The 22,385-nt window shown below is 42.2% G+C and overlaps 2 protein-coding genes across 2 annotated transcripts; both read right to left on the reverse strand.

Moving 5' to 3' along the window:
* Positions 1–1,223: 1,223 nt before the first annotated feature.
* Positions 1,224–7,601, reverse strand: LOC139459609 (calmodulin-4-like). The gene is made up of 6 exons (XM_071241179.1): positions 7,507–7,601; positions 5,500–5,572; positions 4,823–4,935; positions 3,101–3,253; positions 2,043–2,089; positions 1,224–1,307 (listed from the first exon to the last, which is right to left on the reverse strand). Exons 2-6 carry the CDS (start codon positions 5,547–5,549, stop codon positions 1,263–1,265), a joined length of 408 nt encoding a protein of 135 aa, XP_071097280.1. The 5' UTR covers positions 5,550–5,572; positions 7,507–7,601; the 3' UTR covers positions 1,224–1,262.
* Positions 7,602–10,203: 2,602 nt separating this feature from the next.
* LOC139458882 (calmodulin-4-like) lies at positions 10,204–16,584 on the reverse strand. Its single transcript, XM_071240318.1, has 5 exons — positions 16,482–16,584; positions 15,498–15,610; positions 14,295–14,447; positions 11,204–11,250; positions 10,204–10,282 (listed from the first exon to the last, which is right to left on the reverse strand). The coding sequence occupies exons 1-5, from the start codon at positions 16,529–16,531 to the stop codon at positions 10,238–10,240; spliced, it is 408 nt and encodes a 135-aa protein (XP_071096419.1). The 5' UTR covers positions 16,532–16,584; the 3' UTR covers positions 10,204–10,237.
* Positions 16,585–22,385: the final 5,801 nt, after the last annotated feature.

Here is a 22,385-nt window from a genome sequence, read left to right on the forward strand (position 1 = left end):
GTTTGTCGGGTCGGGGAATCTTGTGTCATCATACCCCCAATGGGTTGGATCTGTACTCCTGCTCTCAGTCACTGGTTTTCCTGGTAAGACTTGATTATTTACAGACCCCCGTGACATAACTTACTGCGGCGTTAAACACCATTCACTCACTTCCCCGGATGAAAGGGAGACAGGGAGACGAATATGTTTTAAAATATATAACTCCGACGTTGAGTTGGGGACACAGAATCGATAAGGTCACCATAGCTCTACTGCTGAACGTAAGAGGCGACTACATTGGATACGGTGGTCAGACTCGATGGCTTGGTTGATTGCGTGCAATCGTACCCCGACGTACCCCGTTGCTCATTACATCAACCATTGGTTTGTCTTACTGAGACTCTTTTACACGTCGTATTCATACAACTGAAACATTGTGACTGTCCTTTGTGTCCTTTAACCGTGAAAATCCCATAATCATTAGTTCTTATTCAATATGCTCCTTAGCCAGTCAACATCAAACCCGCGCCCAAAGGCTTAACGTGGTAAACTCGTCAGTGGCTGACCATTCAATATTGTCGGGGAGGGCTGGTATATTTTTAAGTAGAAGAATTTTCCAGCAATAAATGGACAACTATTTTTTTACGTCGGGATTTAAAACATAACACTTGCTTGACTTTGCGTCCTGAAAATAATTGGCCAGCTCTTTCTTGTGTTTGCCAAGGAGAAGTGACGGAAAAAAAATAACAATAATCCTCCTCCCCGCCTTCCTTCTCCCAGAATATTACATGAACTGTGCATGAGTTACCCTGGGCTTTCCTCCCACATGCTGACCATGACTCGTCGTGATGTAGATGTGATAATGCCAATCAGCAGAGTCTGGCACAACTAAGGTAGGCAACTCTTGCGGGTGATCCTGATGAACGGTGATATCTGAACTAAAAATTCCAAGAATGAAAGTCTTTATAACCGTTGTTATGATCCATGTAATGTTGATATGTTGTTGTAATGTGAGTTTGGGATATGAAGAAGTATTGCGTCCCTTAGCCGTGCCAGGATCCTCTAGTATTGGGTTCGAATCCCCAATTCGCCCGATTATGATCCTTGTCAGCTGAGCACCTTACCAGTGTGTTTCTCCGAAGATGTTTCTTGAATAATCACCAACCATCGCTGTGAAAGGGATCGAGGGGTGGGTTGGGTGTATTCAAATCTCAGGGAAGACAGTACTATTATAACAGAAAACATTTAGGCTATTCACATATCTTTATTCATACAAGAGGCATCTATTTACCAATGGAAATCTGCATGGCGAGAGCCTTCTTGTAAACCTGAAATAATGAAGATTATACCAATTTAGAACTGACACATAGAATATACTAAGTTGGAGCACGACGGTTAAACCCGGTGACACGCATCCAGAGAGGCACAGAGCCTGGCAACCCGATCCCTGATTTCGTCGACTGGTAGTGACGACAATCATGAGGTGCTGCACACCCAAGGAGGAAACTAATGGTGGGGTAGCCTAGTGGTTAAAGGGTTCGCTCGTGACGCGGAAGGGCCATTTTCGATTCCTCACAAAAGTACAATTATATTTAAAGTCCATTTCCGCCGTGATGTTGCTGGAATATTGCTAAAAAGCGCATAACCCTTCTCACTCACTCACAGGGACTCCCGTTAGAGATCATGTTTAAACGCAGCAACGAGTGCAACTTAAAATGTACCCAGAACAATTATGAAATTTCAAACACAATTTGGTATAACAGCTTCGAAGAGGGGCAAAATAATTAATGTTTGTTTGTTGTTTAAGCCGCACTCAGCAATATTCCAGCTGTATGACGACGGTCTGTAAATAATCGAGTCTGGACCATACAAACCAATGTTTGACATCATGAACATCGATGCACACAATTGGGATACGATGACATGCATCAACCAAGTCAGCGTGCCTGACCACTAGATCCCACGAGTGGGTTGCGAAAAGCATTAGTTGCTCAAGACCAATTCTAACTCGGATATTCACGGGTCACACTTCTATTGCTAATCATTTAAGCTTGCATACATACATCGGTATAGTGCGTGATAAACTCTTCCTCCGTGACATTGCCGTCTCCTGCAACAAGTAGGCCACGAATATTATGTATATGACTGACCTGGCTATCCCATCCAGATATTGTACATTTATTAGTCAGTTAGAAAGGTATCATAGCTGGTGACATAAACGACATAATACATTTAACATTCAAAGGTATATCAATTGCTGATATCTTCCTGGCAAAGTCCCTGCAGTACATGAAACTGTTTTCTTTTGAAACCAGTGTGTCATCATTGGTTTGGTTCATGGCCAATTTGTACAGTTTTCAGTTATATCACAGCGTGTCAGCTTCATGTGTGCGATCAGCCCAAAGTGATGTACGGGCACTGGAACGATGCTGACAGACGGCTAATCTGTAATCTCGAAACCCGAAACTACATGACTTTTTCCACATTGCCGCAGTACGTTTTCAAGACGGACTCATGACGTTTTCCAGATTGACTCATGACGTTTTCCAGATTGACACATGACGTTTTCAAGACGGATGGGGACCTTCTCCCAATTAACGCTTGATCCTTTCCATTTTGACATTTTGACACATGACCAAATCGACACATGACTATTTATTGGCGAACACATTAAGATTTACGCTTGTGGAAGGTATATGTGCTTGTGGGTGTTGTGGGATATCACAGAGTTTATTCTCATACTTACACATTTGTTGTATATCCCTTTTAAAATACAATTTATTCCATAATAATATATAAAATACTTTATCATTACATACTACATAGTCTTACAGGACGAGATACAGGAGATACTACATGTTGTTTGACGACATACCACATGTTTTGTTTGTTTGTTGTTTAGCGCCGCACTCGGCAATATTCCAGCTATAAGACGGTGGTCTGTAAATAATCGAGTCTGAATCCAGTATCGATGTTCGCAAATGTGATACGATGAAATGCATCGACCAAGTCTGACCACCCGATCCCGTTAGTCGCCTCTTACGGCAAGCATGGGTTCCTGAAGACCTATTCTACCCCGGATCTTCACGGGTCACACACCGCATGTTGTTTTAGGACATACCGTTGCCGTCGAAGCTGTTGAGGATGGCGGGCACTTCTGTTTTGTTTATAACGCCGTCGGTGTTAGGGTCTAGGAGGGAGAAGAACGTGGCTGCTCCTGCTCCCGCGTCTCCAGTTGCATTCTGGTATTCCGCCACCGGCAACTGGCCGTCCTCTGGGTATGCAAAAGCGGACACGTCAGGCATGACAGCATATAGCAGCCAATATTTCATAAATATCAGGACAGGGATTATCGACAACGTCTCTCAAACATCCATCCAATGAGGAATCGAAGCGGGTCTTTGGCTGGATGAGAGCGCATGCTTGGACCAAATGATTACCCAGTATGGGTTTAAGTAGCTTGTAGTAATATTCCATGGATATTACTTTGGGACGCTTGGAACGGGGTTTATCATAACACATTCTGCCTATCTTGCGATTCTAGCGGGTGGCTTCGTAACGAACCAATTTCGTCTGTATGATGTTACTTGGTAGCAATGAGATTGTAGCACAACGAAGACCAGGTGGTTTCGAGAGAAGAAACGACGGCGTATGTAACGGGGGGAGTCATAATATTGCCGCGTCTTTATCTACTATTATCTACTGATTTATTTCTCCTTCAACGTAAGTTTATGTCGCATTACAGTGTGTTCTAGAAATCTCGGTTAATTACGCATCACACAAAATTAAGGGGGCAAATGGAGGATTTTAGTTCACCGATTCAAAAAATTAAATGTCTGAAGAGTGCGAAGAAGAGTACGAGTAAGTTTATTTACGTGAAGAGTGTCAAGCCAACAATTTGTACCTGAACTGAAAACATTCTTCTGTATTTTCCGTTGCAAAAATAACAGATTCGGGTCCGACAACGCTTTTTCTTGATAAATGTCATACAGAAAAAAACCCATTAATCTACATGTTAATTATGTATCATATTTTCAGTTAGTACAATTGTGAATTTAGGTTAAAGATTTTCGAAAGCCAAACGCCGATATATAATACTCAAAAGGAGTTAAGGACCACCCGATTTATCTTATCACTATGATCAACCTGTCACGCCATGGCAGCTATAGTACGGTGAAAGGATCGGGTGATCCTTAACTTCTTCTGAGTAGTATATCTATCCACACATAATCAAAACAATTTTCAGACATGGATAGATTGTGTAACGAGTTGATTCTAAAGTTGGAACGCGACGGTTAACCCAGAAATCGGTACGTACAGAACTAAATTGTGAAATTAATGAAGTAAGAATTAACAAATAATATTGAAACACATTTTGGTTTACAATAATAAAAAACAATATAATAGGTCAAACATGTGGCAGCAGTAAAGAACAGTCCCTAAGTCAGACTTGAGTGCGCTCTAGAATGTGCAGCTGCATGTATGTCTTGAATGAAGCATGTGCTCCGATCTTGAGTCCGGGAAACAGTGTTTGAAGAAAGCACAAATATCGGCATCCCGTCCGCACTGGAAGCACTGCGACTAGATAAGTCGCTAGAGAAGTAGGAGGCCTCGAATCGCCCTGGTCTCGCTCTTTAATTAGTGCAGCCACCCTTCTAGGAACTGTTACCTCAAGAACATACGTGAACAAAGGCGGGTAACTCTCAAGTACTGTGGTTGGCATACCGTCCAAAAAAACTGTGGAAACGGCACTTGACATGTTAAGAGCTCTTCTCTCTGCTGCCACTATCACAAGAAATAAATTGACCATATCTACTGTCAAATGACAATTGTTTCTACATACTGTTCAGATCGAACGAGTCGAATTTGGCTTGGAATTCGGAGAGGTCGGCTATCTTATTGTTGTTAGTGTCAACATTACGTTCGAAGAACTTGGCGTACTGGTCGTGGAAGCTTCTGCAAGCGATAAAAAAACATGTTAGTCTTTGATTACAGACATCAAACAATTCATTTATTCTTATAAGGACACCACAGAGTTATGTCCCTTAGGCGTTCGAGAATCCGATGATCGTGGGTCCAAATTCCAGATAAGTTCTGATTATGGTTCTTTATTTGTCAGCACCAAACCCATGTTTATGGGCTTCACCAAAGTTATAAACGTCTCAGACCTGCACTTTCCTCCCATATTAAACCAACACATTGCGATTTAACTGAAATACTGATATACCGTGCCGTAGTTTAACATGAATACCCCACTCAGACACAGTATACTGCCTCTGTGCCGACCAGTCCTTGTTGTAGTCCCTTAATGCCGAGCGCCAGACAGGGTAACAACAAGTTACATCTTTTGGTATCGAATCCTATATACCTAAATATTGCATGGCGACGGTATTGACATACACTCCTGCTAATAAAATGAACCATGAAACTTGTACTTTAGAAATTTGAAGGCAGATGAATACTTTTATCAGGGTCATATTTTAGAGATGTTACGTCAGCTTTATGAAATGACAGAAATACCCTTGTCCAGCGCACAGACCGACGAACGTTAAGCAGAGGAGAAGCAGCATAGTTGTGTCTGAGAAATCTGTGTCTGTGAGAAGATAAAGATATAGATAACATCATCAAAACGCTTTCCATGATCACACAATATTTACATCGGAATAAATGCTTTAATATGACGCTTGTGCAAAGTTGAGACCTATGCCCGGAGACGAAAAGGTAAAATCAGGTATTTTAGCCCAGTGTTTTCCCATTTTAATATAACCTTTCTTGGGATACGATGGCATGCATCAACCAAGTCAGCGAGCCTTACCGACCCGATCCCGTTAGTCGCCTCTTTACGGCACGCATGGGTTTCTGAAGATATTCTCACCTGGATCTTCACGGGTCAAATATGATAAGAACAACTCTGGGCCCACAAGAAATATTAATGAAAAGTACATTATGTTCACTCGACTGAAAACTCGTCTGCTTAAACTGAAGTTTAAAATAAAATAGTCTAAAATAAAAATCAACAAGGCAGAATTTCAAGAGAAAACACTGAAAATTGTTCATGCCCTAAGGTGATATTTTTACGCAGGTAAAATATCTTTGTACTCATTTACAAACTTGTCCTGATTTCTAAAAGTTTTGTTCTGTTCTTATGGGCATATCTTGCCAAACAGGTTTCTAGAAAGCCTTGTACTTTGCTCCACATGGGAAGGCGAAAACATAACCCAAAAGCACGTGTAACAACAAGTACCAACTTTTAACGCATATTTGGAATGACGCGATCGGGGATTGAACCCCTGACCTCTCCGTTCTCCGGGCAGTCGCTCTCAGCTTGGGTCAAAGCTTCCTACTGTTTACATATTAGAATATTAGAAAGTCTTAAACTCGGGCGTTTGGGCACACCATGGCCTCACCTGTACATTTGGTTTTGTTATATGATAAAAATACTCACGTGATGAAAAAAACAAAACTAAGTGTAATCCTCACACGTGAATGAGACATGGATGAAGACTGAAAACATTCATGACGATTTCTAAAAGTTTTGTTCTGTTCTTAAATGTGCATATCTTGCCTTGCAGGGTTCCAGTAAGCCTTGTACTTTGCTCCACATGGGAAGGCGAAACACAATCCAAAAGCACGTGACCCACGAGAAAGGCACGGCCTGGACGTACAACACGTGTGTATGGTGCATGAGATTATGATTGGGCAGTGTGTGGACTGGTACGAAATGGAGACAAGAGGTGGTTAGGTGCATCGTGGCGTTCAAGGTTATTGCAATTTCATAGCGTCGTGCATGCATGTATGTGCGTGCGTGCGTGCGTGCGTGCGTGTATACGTGGCTCCTTATGCAAACGTCAGTTTTATAGTATTAGCCCGGGGAGATGCCATGCCGCAGCCGATTGAGATGACATGGATACCCCGCTCAGACACAGTATACTGGTGTCCTTGTTTTATGCTCTCAATGCCGAGCGCCGGCCACTGTAACAACAAGTACCAACTTATAACGCATATTTGGAATGATGCGGTCGGGGACTGAACCCCTGACCTTTCCGTTCTCCGGGCAGTCGCTCTATCCACTGCACCAGGTAGGCTGTCAGCCGAGGTGTGAAGATGTTGAGGAAGTCGGGTATGTTCCAGGTCGTCACGGCGGTGATGACACAGCTTGGTCACATTTTGTATCTTTCCGATCCTTATCAGTCGGCTATGACGTAACCATGGCTTACTGGGGCTAATTCGGCCCCTGAATCTGTGCGGGGTTCATCGGCCAATGTGTGTTTGTTGTTTAACTCAGCAATATTCAAGCTATATGACGGCGGTCTGTAAATAATCGAATCCGGACCAGACAATCCAGTGTTTAATATCATGAGCATCGATCTACGCAATTGGAAAACGATGAAATGTATTAACCAAGTCAGCGAGCCTGACCACCCAATCCCGTTAGTCGCCCCTTACGACAAGCATAGTCGCCTTTTACGGCAAGCATGGGCTGCTGAAGACCTATTCTATTATGCAGGATTGAAGTGAATGGCTTACCTGTTGCGTAACGTTTTCACAAATGAAGCAGGCGATGTGACTCTGAGTTTCTAACCAGATGTTTGGTGACGTGGTTGTCCTTATCAGCCAGATTACAAGTGGTCCCTAGGTGAAGATCATGTTACCGCTTGGTGCAAACTTTACCTTTTCCATATTTCCTATCATATTACTGTTAGTATTGAGCAATACCCAAAACACTAACAGTTTTAAAGAACTATCTCTTTGGCTTCTGGGTTTGAATAGATAACAAATGAAGGTCGTAGGAGGCGACTTAATGGACCTGATGGTCAGACTCAGTGACTTGGTCATAGTGTGTCATCGTACCCCAAAAGCGTGGATCTTTGCTCATAATATCAATCACTGTGTTGTCTGACCCATAGGCGATTATTTACAGAATGCCGTCATATAATTGGAAGATAACCGAGTGCTTTGACCAACAACAAACAAACAATGCCTGTATGTTATATGTATATATGGTCCATTTTGTGTTTGGTATAAAACAAGCACTGCAATACAACCTGTTCATTGACACATATATGCATGCATATGGATGTGGCATTTCTCTTTATTCTAGCAGAACCGTGAATATCCGAGTTAGAGAAATGTGAACTACTTGTCGGAAGGGGCCACTTACGGGATCGGGTGGTCAGTCTCTCTTTGTTGATGCATGTCATCGTATCCCAATAAAGTAGCTCGATGCTCATGATTTCAGTCACTGGATTGTGTGGTCCAGATTCAATTATTTACAGACCGACGTCAATTAGCTGGAATATTGCTAAGTGTGGCGTTTGACAGCAAAAACCTAACAAACAAACAAACATTATTTTTGGAAAGTAAATGGGACAAACATTTTAAAAAGTTGTGCATGTACTAAACATCTATTTCGAAAGGAGTTTGACCATGTGTGTGTTTCCCAAGTGAAGTCATCATGAACTGGTCATATCATTCCGAGTGGAAAGCTCAGTCGGTGCACGTGCCTAATGACATTGTGGTGACAACTCGTGCAAAGCTATCATTAGAAGACACGCTCAAAGAGACCCCGCTTGTGGATAACAATGAACTGTCTACTGAACAGCTAATCGGGAATAAGTCTCCTGCGCCCGATGCTTGTCCTAAATAGTGACTTACACGGGTGATTTAAAGTACAGTAAACTACGGTTATAACGAACTCAAAGGGACCACTAATTTTAGTTTGTTATAATCGTAGTTTATATATAGCACATGTACAGCAAATGGTCGGGACAAAAACGATAAGTTCGTTATATCCGTCAGTATGTTATAAGCGTGTTCGTTATAAACGTAGTTTACTGCACTACAAAATAGGAAATATATATATATATATATATATATATATATATATATATATATATATATAACAACATTGAGGGATCCCATGTGAGTGAGTAATGTTTGACGCCGCGTTTAGCATTATTCCAACAATAACACTCAGGTTAGGTGTGTGTGGGTGTGTGTGTGTGTGTGTGTGTGTGTGTGTGTGTTGTAGTCAGGAACTTTAGATTAACACTAAGTCAAAATCAAGCAAACTAGACTCGGTTAGTTTGATCTAGACCTGCCTAGGCTTTTAGTAGAAACTGCACTTGTTTGAAATGTCAACAAAGTAAAATTCCGATTTTACACAGTGCATAATTTTCTCCTATTTGAGCTATTCATTCTTCTGTTCGTTGAATACATAGATTCAGCATTTTCAGACTTTAAATGGGAAGAGAATCGTAGGAAGAATTAGGGAATTAAAAATAGATACATTGCAATGATTTGATATTTTCAACAGGAATTGTCAAAGTTTCCGTCCTGTGTGACGCCATGACTGACACAAAATCACTCACTCTTTTGCACGCCGTATTCATACAACTGAAATATTGTGACTGTCCTTTGTGTCCTTTAGCCGTGAAAAACCCATGATCATTGGTTCTTATTCCATATTCACACGGATTATGCTCCTTGGCCAGTCAACCCCAAACTAAACCCGTGCCCGAAGGTTTCACGTGGTAAACTCCCCAGGGGAAGACCGTTTGCCCTGGGATATGTTTGCAGTGGTCATATTATCCAGCTACATGTACTTGACAACTGTTTTTTAATTGGGGATTTAAAACATAACACTTGCTTGACTTGGTGTCCTGAAAATAATTGTCCAGCTCTTTCTTGTGTATGCCAAGGAGCAGTGACAGAAAAAAGACTTAACAAACATCCTACTCCCCGCCTTCCTTCTCCCAGAATATTACATGAACTGTGCCTGAGTTACCCTGGGCTTTCCTCCCACATGCTGACCATGACTCGTCGTGATGTAGATGTGATAATGCCAATCAGCAGAGTCTGGCACAACTAAGGTAGGCAACTCTTGCGGGCGATCCTGATGAACGGTGATATCTGAACTAAAAAATCCCCAAATGAACATCCTTTTAACCGTTATTATTATCCATGTAATGTAGATATGTTGTTGTCGTGTGAGTTTGGGATATGAAGAAGAGTTACGTCCCTTAGCCGTGCCAGGATCCTCTGGTATTGGGTTCGAATCCCAAATTCGCCCCATTATGATCCTTGGGGTGTCAGCTTTGCACCTTACCAGTTTGTTTCACCGAAGATGTTGCTTTCCAACCATCGCTGTGAAAGGGATCGAGGGGTGGGTTTGGGGATTCAAATCTCAGGGAAGACAGTACTATTATAACAGAAAACATCTCGGCTATTCACATATCTTTATTCATACAAGGGACTTCTATTTACCAACGGAAATCTGCATGGCGAGAACCTTATTGTAAAGCTGAAATAATGAAGATTATACCAATTTAGAACTGACACATAGGACATACTAAGTTGGAGCACGACGGTAAAAACGAGTGATACATATACGGGAACACCGAAACCAAAGCGAGTTGCCCTCATAAAGGTGAAGAAACCGCAGTGGTTCTGCTATATCACTGTAGCGTGTACCTAATGGAGCCTGGACAACGGAAACCAGTGACTGACACCAGGAGCAACGATCAATGGGTCACGCCGACACGCATTCAGAGAGCCACAGAGCCTGGCGACCCGATCCCTGATTTCGTCGACTGGTAGTGACGACAATCATGAGGTGCTTCACACCCAAGGAGGAAACTAATGGTTAAAGTGTTCGCTCGTGACGTGGAAGGGCCATTTTCGATTCCTCACATAAGTACAATTATATTTAAAGTCCATTTCCGCCGTGATGTTGCTGGAATATGGCTATTAGTCGAAAACCCTTCTCACTCACTCACTCACACACAGAGGGACTCCCGTATATATCACGTTTAAACGCCGAAACGAGTGCAACTTAAAATTTACCCAGAATTATGAAATTTCAAACACATTCTGGTATAACAGCTTCGAAGTGGGGCAAAATAACAATGACATTATCCAGATTAAAAGTATATTAGTTTTGTGTTTGTTTGTTTGTTGTTTAAGCCGCACTCAGCAATATTCCAGCTACATGACGACGGTCTGTAAATAATCGAGTCTGGAGCATACAAACCAGTGTGTGATATCATGAGCATCGATCCACGCAATTGGGATACTATGTAATGCATCACCCATGTCAGCGAGCCTGACCACTAGATGCCGTGAGTCGCCTCTTACGACAAGTATGGGTTGCTGAAAACCAATTCTAACTCGGATATTCACGGGTCAAACTACTATTGCTAATCATTTAAGCTTGTATACGTACCTCGCCATAATGCTTGAGAAACTCTTCCTCCGTGACCTTGCCGTTTCCTGGAACAAGTTGGCCACAAAGAATATGTATACACATGCACAAAAGTTAAGCGCCACCCACCATATTTGTGAGCTGTTACTTTTGGCACTTAATGATGACTATTATAACGAGATGAATGATTGTTGTAAGCCGTATATGTAAACCTCATATGATGCAAATGTTGTCCCAAAACAAGTTTATCTTGTGTTCCAAAAGAATATGAGCAGAATGGAATTTTATAGAAGACCAGAAATTGAAGGATTAGAAAACATTGAAAAACTTTTTTTGTCATGTAACTGTCATGATATCAGCAGACCATATCAGGTGTCACATAGACACCCTAGAGAGTGCAGAGTCTATTGCAAGACAGAAACGTCAGTAACGTGTGTATGATCCACGGACATTGACCACAGCTTCAACCCTACGCCTCATACTCATTACATGTCGTTGAATGCATTCTTCATGAAGTGCGGCTTCAAGTCCAGCGAAATTTTGAACTGGGGGATCACGATGTCTGATTTTCCGGCCACGGATGTCCCAGAGATGCTCAATCGGATTAAGATCCGGACTACAGGCCGGCCAAGGAAGAGTGGCAATAGCTTTTTGACGCAAATAAGCCTAAACTTCCCGAGATCTGTGTGGTCTATCATTGTCGTCCATGTAAACAGGTCTTGTCTGAAGAGGATGGTTGTCAAAATGAGGGACTACCACTGGACGAAGAACAGCATCTTGGTATTGTTGGCCATTCAGGTTTCCACGAATTGTCACCAGCGGAAGTTTGCAGCCGAAGGAAAAACAACCCAATATCATGACAGACCCCCAGCCACATGCTAAGGTCTTCTGGATGTTCCTTGGAGCAAAACGAGTGTTACGTTGCCTCCAAACACGTATTCGACCATCAACAGTTCGTAGCAGCATTCGACACTCGTCAGACCAATGGATCCTTCTCCTGTTGGCCAAGTTCCATCGACTACGGGCACGACACCATATCAGACGATTCCGCATGTGCATCTCAGTTGAGGGCATTTTACTGGTCTCCTGGCGTTATAACCAGCTGCTCTGAGGCGACGCCTTACGGTCATCGTCGAGTGTCTCTAATGGGTAATCCACTGCAGTCTTAAATCTGTTGAAGTGGCAGATGGATTTCGTCTGACTATCCCGAAAAGACGTCTATCCTCTCTGTTAGAGCTCTTTCTTGGCCTACCAGACCTATTGACATCATTTGTTTGACCATGTTTGCCAATCAAACGAGTGATAACACTGTGATGATGACCCATTTGTCTTGCAATGGCCCTGCATGACATGTCAGCTTTTTCATGCCTATCACTTGCCATCTTTCAGCGTTCGTTAACTTTCTCCTCACCATGGCTGCTTTTCTACCTCTATTGGAAGGGGAATCTCACACAGGAGCAAATTGCAAATACGTGTCTGAAACTTGAATTTCACTATTTATAGGGTAGGGGAACTGCATGCGCAGCAACACGTGAAGCACGCTTTCCGTGTGGTATCTGGACAAATTTGGGTTCATGAAACCCTGGAAGCCTAATTCAGTCATACATCATCATATTTCGTATTTCTGATTCCCACACGTGAAATCAAGAGACTATGAATATGGTGGCGCTTAACTTTTGTGCATGTGTATATATGACTGACCTGGCTATCCCATCCAGGCATTCTACATTTATTAGTCAGTTAGAAAGGTATCATAGCTGGTGACATGAAGGAAATAATACATTTAATATTCAAATGTATTTTAACTGCTGACATCTCCCTGGCAAAGTCCCAGCAGTACATGAAACTGTTTTCTTTTGAAACCAGTGTGTCATCATTGGTTTGGTTTATGGCCACTTTTTAGTTTTCAGTTATATCACAGCGTGTCAGCTTCATGTGAGCGATCAGCCAAAGTGATGCACAGGCACTGGGACGATGCTGACAGACGGCTAATTTGTAATCTCGAAACCCGAAACTACATGACCTTTTCCACATTGCCGCAGCACGTTTTCAAGACGTATAGTGACGTTTTCCAGATTGACACATGACGTTTTCAAGACGGATAGTGACGATTTCCAGATTGACTTATGACGTTTTCCAGATTGACACATGACGATTTCCAGATTGACACATGACGTTTTCAAGACGGATAGTGACGTTTTCCAGATTGGCTCATGAAGTTTTCCAGATTGACACATGACGTTTTCAAGACGGATAGTGACGATTTCCAGATTGACTTATGACGTTTTCCAGATTGACACATGGCGTTTTCCAGATTGACACATGGCGTTTTCAAGACGTATAGTGACGTTTTCCAGATTGGCTCATGAAGTTTTCCAGATTGACACATGACGTTTTCAAGACCGATAGGGACATTCTCCCAATCGACGCATGATCTTTTCCACATTGACTAACATTGTTTTCACACTGACACATGACCAAATCGACACACGACTATTTATTGGCGAACACATTAAGATTTACGCTTGTGGAAGGTATATGTGTTTGTGGGTGTTGTGGGATATCATAGAGTATATTCTCATACTTACACATTTGTTGTATATCCCTATTAAAATACAATTTAGTCCGTAATAATATATAAAATACTTTATCATTTCATACTACATAGTCTTACAGGACAAGGACGAGATGACCAAGGAGATACTACATGTTGTTTGACGACATACCACATGTTTTGTTTGTTTGTTGTTTAACGCCGCACTCGGCAATATTCCAGCTATAAGACGGTGGTCTGTAAATAATCGAGTCTGAATCCAGTATCGATGTTGGATACGATGAAATGCATCAACCAAGTCTGACCAGCTATATGACGGCGGTCTGTATATAGTCGAGTTTGTACCAGACAGGCCACTGATTGACATTATGAGCATCGATCCACCCAATTTGGATACGATGACATGCATCAACCAAGTTAGTGAGTCTGACCACCCGATCCCGTTAGTCGCCTCTTTCGACAAACATAGTCGCCTTTTACGGCAAGCATGGATTCCTGAAGACCTATTCTACCCCGGATCTTCACGGGTCACACACCACATGTTGTTTTAGGACATACCGTTGACGTCGAAGCTGTTGAGGACGGCGGTCACTTCTGTTCTGTGTATAACGCCGTCGCTGTTAGGGTCTAGGAGGGCGAAGAACGCGGCTGGTCCTGCTCCAACGCCCCCAGTTGCCTTCTCGTATTCCGCCACTGGCACCTGGCCGTCCTCTGGGAAAGGAAAAGCGGACACGTCAGGGTTGACAGTATAGCAGCCAGTATTTCATAAATATCAGGACAAGGATTATCGGCAACGTCTTTCAAACATCCATCCAAATGGGGAATCGAAGCGGGTCTTTGGCAGGACGAGAACGCATGCTTGGACCAAATGATTACCCAGTATGGGTTTAAGTAGCTTGTAGTAATATTCCATGGATATTACTTTGGGACCCTTGGAAAGGGGTTTATTATAACACATTCTTGCGATTCTAGTGGGTGGCTTCATGACGAACCACTTTCGACTATATAATGTTACTTGGTAGCAAAAAGATAGTAGCACAACGAGGACCCTGGGAACGGGGTTTATCATAACAAATTCTGCCCGTCTTGCGATTCTCGCATTTGGCTTTGAAAAGAACCGATTTCTTCTGTATAATGTTACTTGGTAGCAATGCGATAGTAGCACAACGAAGACCTAGTGGTTTCGAGAGAAGAAACTACGGCGTATGTAACGGGGGGAGTAATAATATTGCCGCGTCTTTTATCTACCATCACCTACTGATTTATTTCTCCTTCGACGTAAGTTTATGTCACATACAGTGTGTTCTAGAAATCTCGGTCAAATACGCATAACGCAAAATTAATGGGGCTAATGGGGGATTTTGCTTCACTGCTTCAAAAAAATTAAATTTCTGAAGAGTACGAGTCAGTTTATTTACATGTAGAATGTCAAGCCAACAATTTTGGTTTGTAAAACCTGAGCTAAAAACATTCTCCTGTTTTTTTCCGTTGCAAAACTAACAGATTCTGGTCCGACAACGCTTTGTCTTGATAAATGTCACATAGAATAAACATTAATCTACATGTTAATCATGTATCATATTTTCATTTAGTACAATTGTGAATTTAGGTTAAAGTTCTTGGAAAGCAAGTTGGCATACCGTCCAAAAAACTGTGGAAACGGCACTTGACATGTTAAGAGCTCTTCTCTCTGCTGCCACTAATTATCACAAGAAATATATTTACCATATCTACTGTCACATGAAAATTGTTTCTACATACTGTTCAGATCGTAGGAGTCGAAGATGGCCTGGAATTCGGAGAGGTCGGCTTTCTTATTGTTGTTAGTGTCAACTTTACTCTCAAAGACCTTGGCGTACTGGTCGTGGAAGTTTCTGCAAGCAATAAAAACATGTTAGTCTTTGATTACAGACATCAAACAATCAATTTATTCGTATCGGGACACCACAGGTGTCCTAATTATGTCCCTGTTCAGAGTTATGTCCCTTAGGTGTTCAAGAATCCGATGATCGTGGGTCTGAATCCCAGATTAGTTCTGATTATGGTTCTTGCTTTGTCAGCACCAAACCCGTGTTCATGGGTTTCACCAAAGTTATAAACGTCTCAGACTTGCACTTTCCTCCCATATTAAGCCAACACATTGTGATATAACTTAAATACTGTTTAATACGTTGTTAACCCAATTTCACTCGCAACCTACGAGCCGCGGATCATCGCACGGTACGCCATCTCGATTGACACAACTTTATATAATCTGCATTGCATTTGAATGTTTGAAAAAACTTTTCTTTCGGCTTGACGCAACCGTTACCCGTGAAACGAACAGAGGCGAGGTGTGGGGTGATTATTGCGTGCGTACGTGTGCGCGCGGCTACTTATACTTGTCCGGACTAACGCCCATTTTACAGTGCTAGCTCACTGATATACCGTGCCGTAGTTTAACATGAATACCCGACTCAGACACAGTATACTGACTCTGTGCCGACCAGTCCTTGTTGTAGTCCCTTAATGCCAAGCGCCAGACAGGGTAACAACAAGGTCCATCTTTGTACGTCTTTCGGTATGACGGGGCCGGGGATCGAACCCATTTTACCTAAATATTGCATTGCGACGGTAATCATAAAATCTTCTTCTAATAAAATGAACCTTGAAACTTTAACCTTTGAACTTTGAAGGCAGATGAATACTTTTATCAGGGTCATATTTTAGAGATGTTACGTCAGCTTTATGAAATGACAGAAATACCCTTGTCCAGCGCACAGACCGACGAACGTTAAGCAGAGGAGAAGCAGCATAGTTGTGTCTGTGAGAAATCTGTGTCTGTGAGAAGATATAGATATAGATAACATCATCAAAACACTTTCCATGATCACACAATAATTACATCGGAATAAATGCTTTAATATGACGCTTGTGCAAATTTGAGACCTATGCCCGGAGAGGAAAAGGTGAAATCAGGTATTTTAGCCCAGTGTTTTCCCATTTTAAACCTTCCAAAACAAGCATGCCTTGCAGAGTATAAAAATGGTAAGATTTGTTTTTTTTGTTTAACGCTGCACTTAGCAATATTCCAGCTATATGACGGAGTTTTGTAAATAATCGAGTCTGGTCCACACAATCATGTGTCATTGTCATCATGATCATCGATCTACGCAATTGGAAAACGATGACATGTATCAACCAAAACAGCGAGCCTGACCACCATATCCCGTTAGTCGCCTCTTGCGACAAGCAGAGTCGCCTTTTACAGCAAGCAAGGGCTGCTGAAGACCTATTCTATTATGCTAGTTTGAAGTCAATGGCTTACCTTTTGTGTAACGTATTCACAAATGAAGTAGGCGATGTGACGAGGCAAGTTTTTAACCAGATGTTTGGTCACGAGGTTGTTTTTATCAGCCAGATTACAAGTGGTCCCTTCCCTAGGTAAAGGTCATGTTACCACTTGGTGCAAACTTTACCTTTCCATATTTCATATCATATTCCTGTTCGTATTGAGCCATACTCAGAGTACTAATAGTTTTAAAGAACTATTTCTTTGGCTTCTGGGTTTGAATAGATAACAAATGAAGGTCGTAGGAGGCGACTTAATGGGCCTGCTGGTCAGACTCGGTGACTTGGTCATAGTGTCTCATCGTACCCCCACAGCGTGGATCTTTGCTCATAATATCAATCACTGTGTTGTCTGACCCATAGGCGATTATTTACAGAATGCCGTCATATAATTGGAATATATCCGAGTGCTTTGACCAACAACAAACAAACAATGCCTGTATGTTATATGTATATATGGTCCATTTTGTGTTTGGTATAAAACAAGCACTGCAATACAACCTGTTCATTGACACATATATGCATGCATATGGATGTGGCATTTCTCTTTATTCTAGCAGAACCGTGAATATCCGAGTTAGAGAAAATTGTGAACCACTTGTCGTAAGAGGCTACTTACGGGATCGGGTGGTCAGTCTCTCTTTGTTGATGCAAGTCATCGTATCCCAATTACGTTGCTCGATGCTCATGATTTCAGTCACTGGATTGTCTGGTCCAGATTCAATAATTTACTGGAATATTGCTAAGTGTGGCGTTTAACAGCAAAAACTAAACAAACAAACAAACATTTTTAGAAAGTAAACAGGGATAAACATTTTAAAAAGTTGTGCATTTACTATATATCTATTGCGAAAGGAGTTTGACCATGTGTGTGTTTCCCATGTGAAGTCATCATGAACTGGTCAAATCTAGAGTGTACTGGTCCGAGTGGAAAGTTCAGTCGGTGCCTAATGACATTGTGTTGACAACTGGTGAAGAGCTATCATTTGAAGACACACTCAAAGAAACCCGCTTGTGGATAACAATGAGCTGTCTACTGAGCAACCAATCGTGATTCCGGGTCGGAATAAGTCTCCTGCGCCCGATGCTTGAGGGATCACTCATGTGAGTGAGTAATGTTTTACGCCGCTTTTAGCAATATTCCAACAATATCACGCAGGAGGACACCTGAAATACAGTTCATACGTCGCACCCATGTGCAGATTCGAACGCCTTTCCGTGGCGACGATCGAACGCTTAATAAACAACGGGGGGTAGGGGTAGTGGTAGTCAGGCTTTGTTATAGATTATTGCGTGTTATAGCATCTCGGCGGCTTTAATCGTTGCGTATGCTTTCAAGCACTGGATTGCCCTGTCCACACTTTATTCAGGTCCTCATGATTTAGCTGGAACTTTAGATTAATACTGAGTCAATCAAAACATGTCTTTAAATTTTTTTTTCTTCGAAACAACCTTTCCTCTTCTGTGGGAATCAAGCAAACTAGACTCGGTTAGTTTGATCTAGACCTGCCTTGGCTTTTAGTAAAAGAAAATACCTACACAATATAAATTCCACAGCCAAGGCACAGGACTACTGGAACACTTACATTAACATAAACAGAACCTGAAAAAAATCAAAACTATTGGAACGCTGAATGGCAGAACGTATCAACTTCTTGCCGTCCTTCGTGCTCTAGACTTATATACTGAACCAAATTAAAAACTTGCAGACGGGAACGTCCGTAGCTGAAGTCGCAAGGACGATGGGTTGTAGTCGACGGACTGTATGATTTACAGACGCGTCTACAGGAAACGGGTACCACCGCTGATCGCCCTCGACCAGGTCGACCACGTGTGACGTCACATGCAGAGGATCCTTAGATTGTCTTACATCACCTCCGTAACCGATTTCTGACGGCTACATCAACCAGAAATGAACTGTTTATGGGTAGACTGAGTGCGCAAACTGTTGGAAACCGTCTGAGAACTGCTCACCTTCAAGCACGACGGCCATACTGCGGGCCTATTCTGACTCAATTACACAGACGTCAACGTCAATTGTGGGCACAGCGACACTTACGATGGACTCAGAGGAATTGGAATCAAGTCGGCTTCAGTGATGAATCCCGATTTAATCTTCGATTTGCTGATGGTAGGGCGAGAGTGTGGAGGCGCCGCCATTAACGTTACGCCCAGTGTTGTGTACAGGAAGTTGACAGATTTCGAGGCGGAAGTGTCATGGTGTGGTGTGCTGCTGCAGACCGCGACCAGGTACTGGCACCAGAACTTCTGCCTTTTCTTCAATTGTAGATTGATTAAATAAACGCCCAAAGTATTCCATCCATTCTTTCGAATCTATGGGATTATAGTTACTTTGCGTATTCTGCAAGTCCTTCATATTGTTACAGAATGTCTTTGAATCAGTAGTTTGCTCCAGTGTGTTATGTTTACTGTTCATGTAATCAACTTGTTTTTTTTTCTACAAATAGTCTTATATTCACTCCTAATTTGATAATAATTCAGAAAACTTTCATTGTCTTTAGTTTATAAAATGTATTAAGTGCACGACAGCGTTCGTATTTCATTAACAGTCATCATCATGTCACGAGTTTTTTGTTTTACAAATATACTACTCAAAATTTGATAAGGATCACTAGGTGATATGTGTGTAAGTTACCACAAACATAACAAAAGACATGACTCTGACTCAGAAACGTGTTTAATCATGTTATGAATGAAAATTCATGAACGGCATGAACTTGTATCAATATGGAATGTTTGAAATCTGCAAACACCAAAAGGCATTTCATTAAAAAATGTTAACAGCAAACAAGAGAAAGAATTACACAGTTATGAGGGATAGTCCATCATTACACTTAGTCGATGAAGTGTCAATATCGAGTATGACCTCCCCTTGCATCAATGACGGCCTGACAACGTCGAGATATGCTGTCAATAAGCACCCGGATGTTCCCAATGGGAAGGTTGTTCCACTCTTCCACGAGGGCATGTCCGAGCTCTGCCAAAGTCGTGGGTTGTGCTCTACGGCGTGAAAGGGCAACCTGCAGCATGTTCCAGACATGCTCAATCGGGTTCAAGTCCGGCGAGCGCGCTGGCCAATCCATGCAGACAATTGTCTCCTGCTCAAGGTACTGCTCAACCACCCTGGCGCGATGAGGACGGGCGTTATCATCCATCAGGATGAACTCAGGGCCAACAGCACCAGCGTAGGGTCTGACGTACTCATCGAGGATCTCATCCCGGTACCTCACCCCCGTCATTGTTCCTCTCTCCAGGACATGAAGATCTGTCCTTCCATCTCTGTTGATTCCACCCCAGACCATGATGGAACCACCACCATAACGGTCATGTTCACTGATGTTGGCATCATAGAAACGTTCACGTTGTCGTCGCCACACCCGCTGCCTCCTGTCTGTAAAGTCCAAACAATACCTGGACTCATCGATGAACAGAACTGGAACCCAATCGTTCCGTGTCCAAGTGACATGATCTTCAGCCCATTCCAATCGCTCCCGCCGGTGTCGAACAGTCAGGGGGATTCGGACACATGCCCTTCTCGAGTAGAGACCTGCATTGTGAAGACGATTCCGTATCGTCTGAGTGGACACATTCACCCCCGTGGCGTTCAGGAGGTCGTTACGTAGGCTGGTTGCTGTCCAGAAGGGATGACGTCGTGCCTGAAGAGCCACAAAATGATCTTGGCGTTGGGTTGTCGACCTCTGACGACCACCCCCATGTCGGTGTGCTGCTGTACCAAAATTTTGCTGTCGGGACCAGGCCCTGCTTACAACGCTCTGGCTGACGTTTAGTGCATTGGCAACGTCACGTTGTGAATAGCCAGCATCAAGCATTCCAATACATCTGCCCAGTTGTTCTGTCGTCAGGCGACGCCTTACACGTTGAGGGGGCATTGCGTAGATAAACGTAGTGTAAACACTCAATTGAGTTTACAGTTTCAGAATGAATCAGACACCGTTGCCTGATTGGAAATCGTGCAATGGTAGCAAAAGCATGAACTGTGATGTGAAACGCATTTCCCATGGCAAATTTTGAGTAGTATATGTTGATGATAGTTATTATCATTCCCATTTTTTTTGCACATACATGCTGCTGAAAGAATTGCCTCTGTAAATATTGATAGACTCTTGTCTATGTCAGTAAGTGCTTCTAAACTAGCTTTTTCCCGATTCGTTTCAAGTTCGGGCGATTCCATATTATGTATGAACTGTTCCTGCTTGTTATCCACCCAGGTGTATCGAACACGACAGTCTGTTGATTGCTTTTCCGCAGAACATTTTACTACAGGCGTTGTCATAGTTACAAAAAGATGTAGTGAGTCACATCGAGGCACAACCTAAAAATCACATATATCATTAAAAAAAGTCAGATGAGCATACAACATAATCTATGGTACTACAACCGTTAGGGCTGGCATAAGTATACTCTCCTGTTTGATAATCCGCACCTTGTCTACAACCATTCACTATGTGAATGTCTAATACTAAGCACAACTCAAGTAGGCTTGTTCCATTCATATTAACTACCTTATCGCAGGAATATCTTGGTTGGCAGAACCTTGGAAAATAATCTGAGTTACACCCATTAGTATCAAGAAATGGGAAAATATCATCTTCTAAAGGATCTACCTTTTCGCCTGTTCTTGCATTACGGTCTCCCATCAAAACAATAGGAATATTTGGATATTGCCGAAACAGTTCCAAAATATCATTTTGAAGTAATTCAACGCCATTCTGTTTTCCTTATTTTCATACCAGCTGGAACGTTCAGGATGTACATATGAAAAGACATACAGAATATCATCAGCCAAATTTAGCATTTCTCTTGAGAAAATAATACATATACTATGTTCAAAAGTAAAATATTAATGACAAGATAAGTCAAAGAGTTTCTTACTAAAACGATAATTCCCCTTATCAGGAAACTCGCCCATATTTAAAAAAAAGTCTTGTTGCAGGCACACTGTAGAACTGCAAATCAGAAAATATAGCATTGAAGGTTTTTTCTGTGGTCCAAGTTTTAAACAAAGCTATAATGTCAAAACTGGTAACAAAGGATAAAAAAATCATCATCACGTTTTTTATTTACAAGTCCGTCCACATTCCATGAAAGGAATGACACTTTGTCTTGTCTATCACTACACTCGGGTCCCTGGCCACGCCGCTATTTCCCAGTTCTTCCTCTCGAAATTGATCGTAGGGACGACCGCTGGTTATTGTCAGTGTTGATTCCTCTACCTATGGATCCTGAGCCCCTGCACACTGAACCTCTACCCATGATCTGATTAGGAGTTTTGTTGGT

Source organism: Haliotis cracherodii, unplaced genomic scaffold, assembly GCF_022045235.1.
Source record: "Haliotis cracherodii isolate W230 unplaced genomic scaffold, xgHalCrac1.p SCAF_13, whole genome shotgun sequence".
Taxonomy (NCBI): Eukaryota; Metazoa; Mollusca; class Gastropoda; order Lepetellida; family Haliotidae; genus Haliotis; species Haliotis cracherodii.

Coding starts and splice junctions, on each gene's coding strand:
- LOC139458882 (XM_071240318.1), bottom strand. CDS start 16,531: ATGCTGCTTCTCCTCTGCTTAACGTTCGTCGGTCTGTGCGCTGGACAA. Junction 14,448..15,497: donor CGACTCCTACGATCTGAACA/GTATGTAGAAAC, acceptor TTCCTTTCCCAG/AGGACGGCCAGGTGCCAGTG. Junction 11,251..14,294: donor CAACAGCTTCGACGTCAACG/GTATGTCCTAAA, acceptor AACTTGTTCCAG/GAAACGGCAAGGTCACGGAG.
- LOC139459609 (XM_071241179.1), bottom strand. CDS start 5,549: ATGCTGCTTCTCCTCTGCTTAACGTTCGTCGGTCTGTGCGCTGGACAA. Junction 3,254..4,822: donor CGACTCGTTCGATCTGAACA/GTATGTAGAAAC, acceptor TTGCATACCCAG/AGGACGGCCAGTTGCCGGTG. Junction 1,308..2,042: donor TTATCACGCACTATACCGAT/GTATGTATGCAA, acceptor TCATTATTTCAG/GTTTACAAGAAGGCTCTCGC.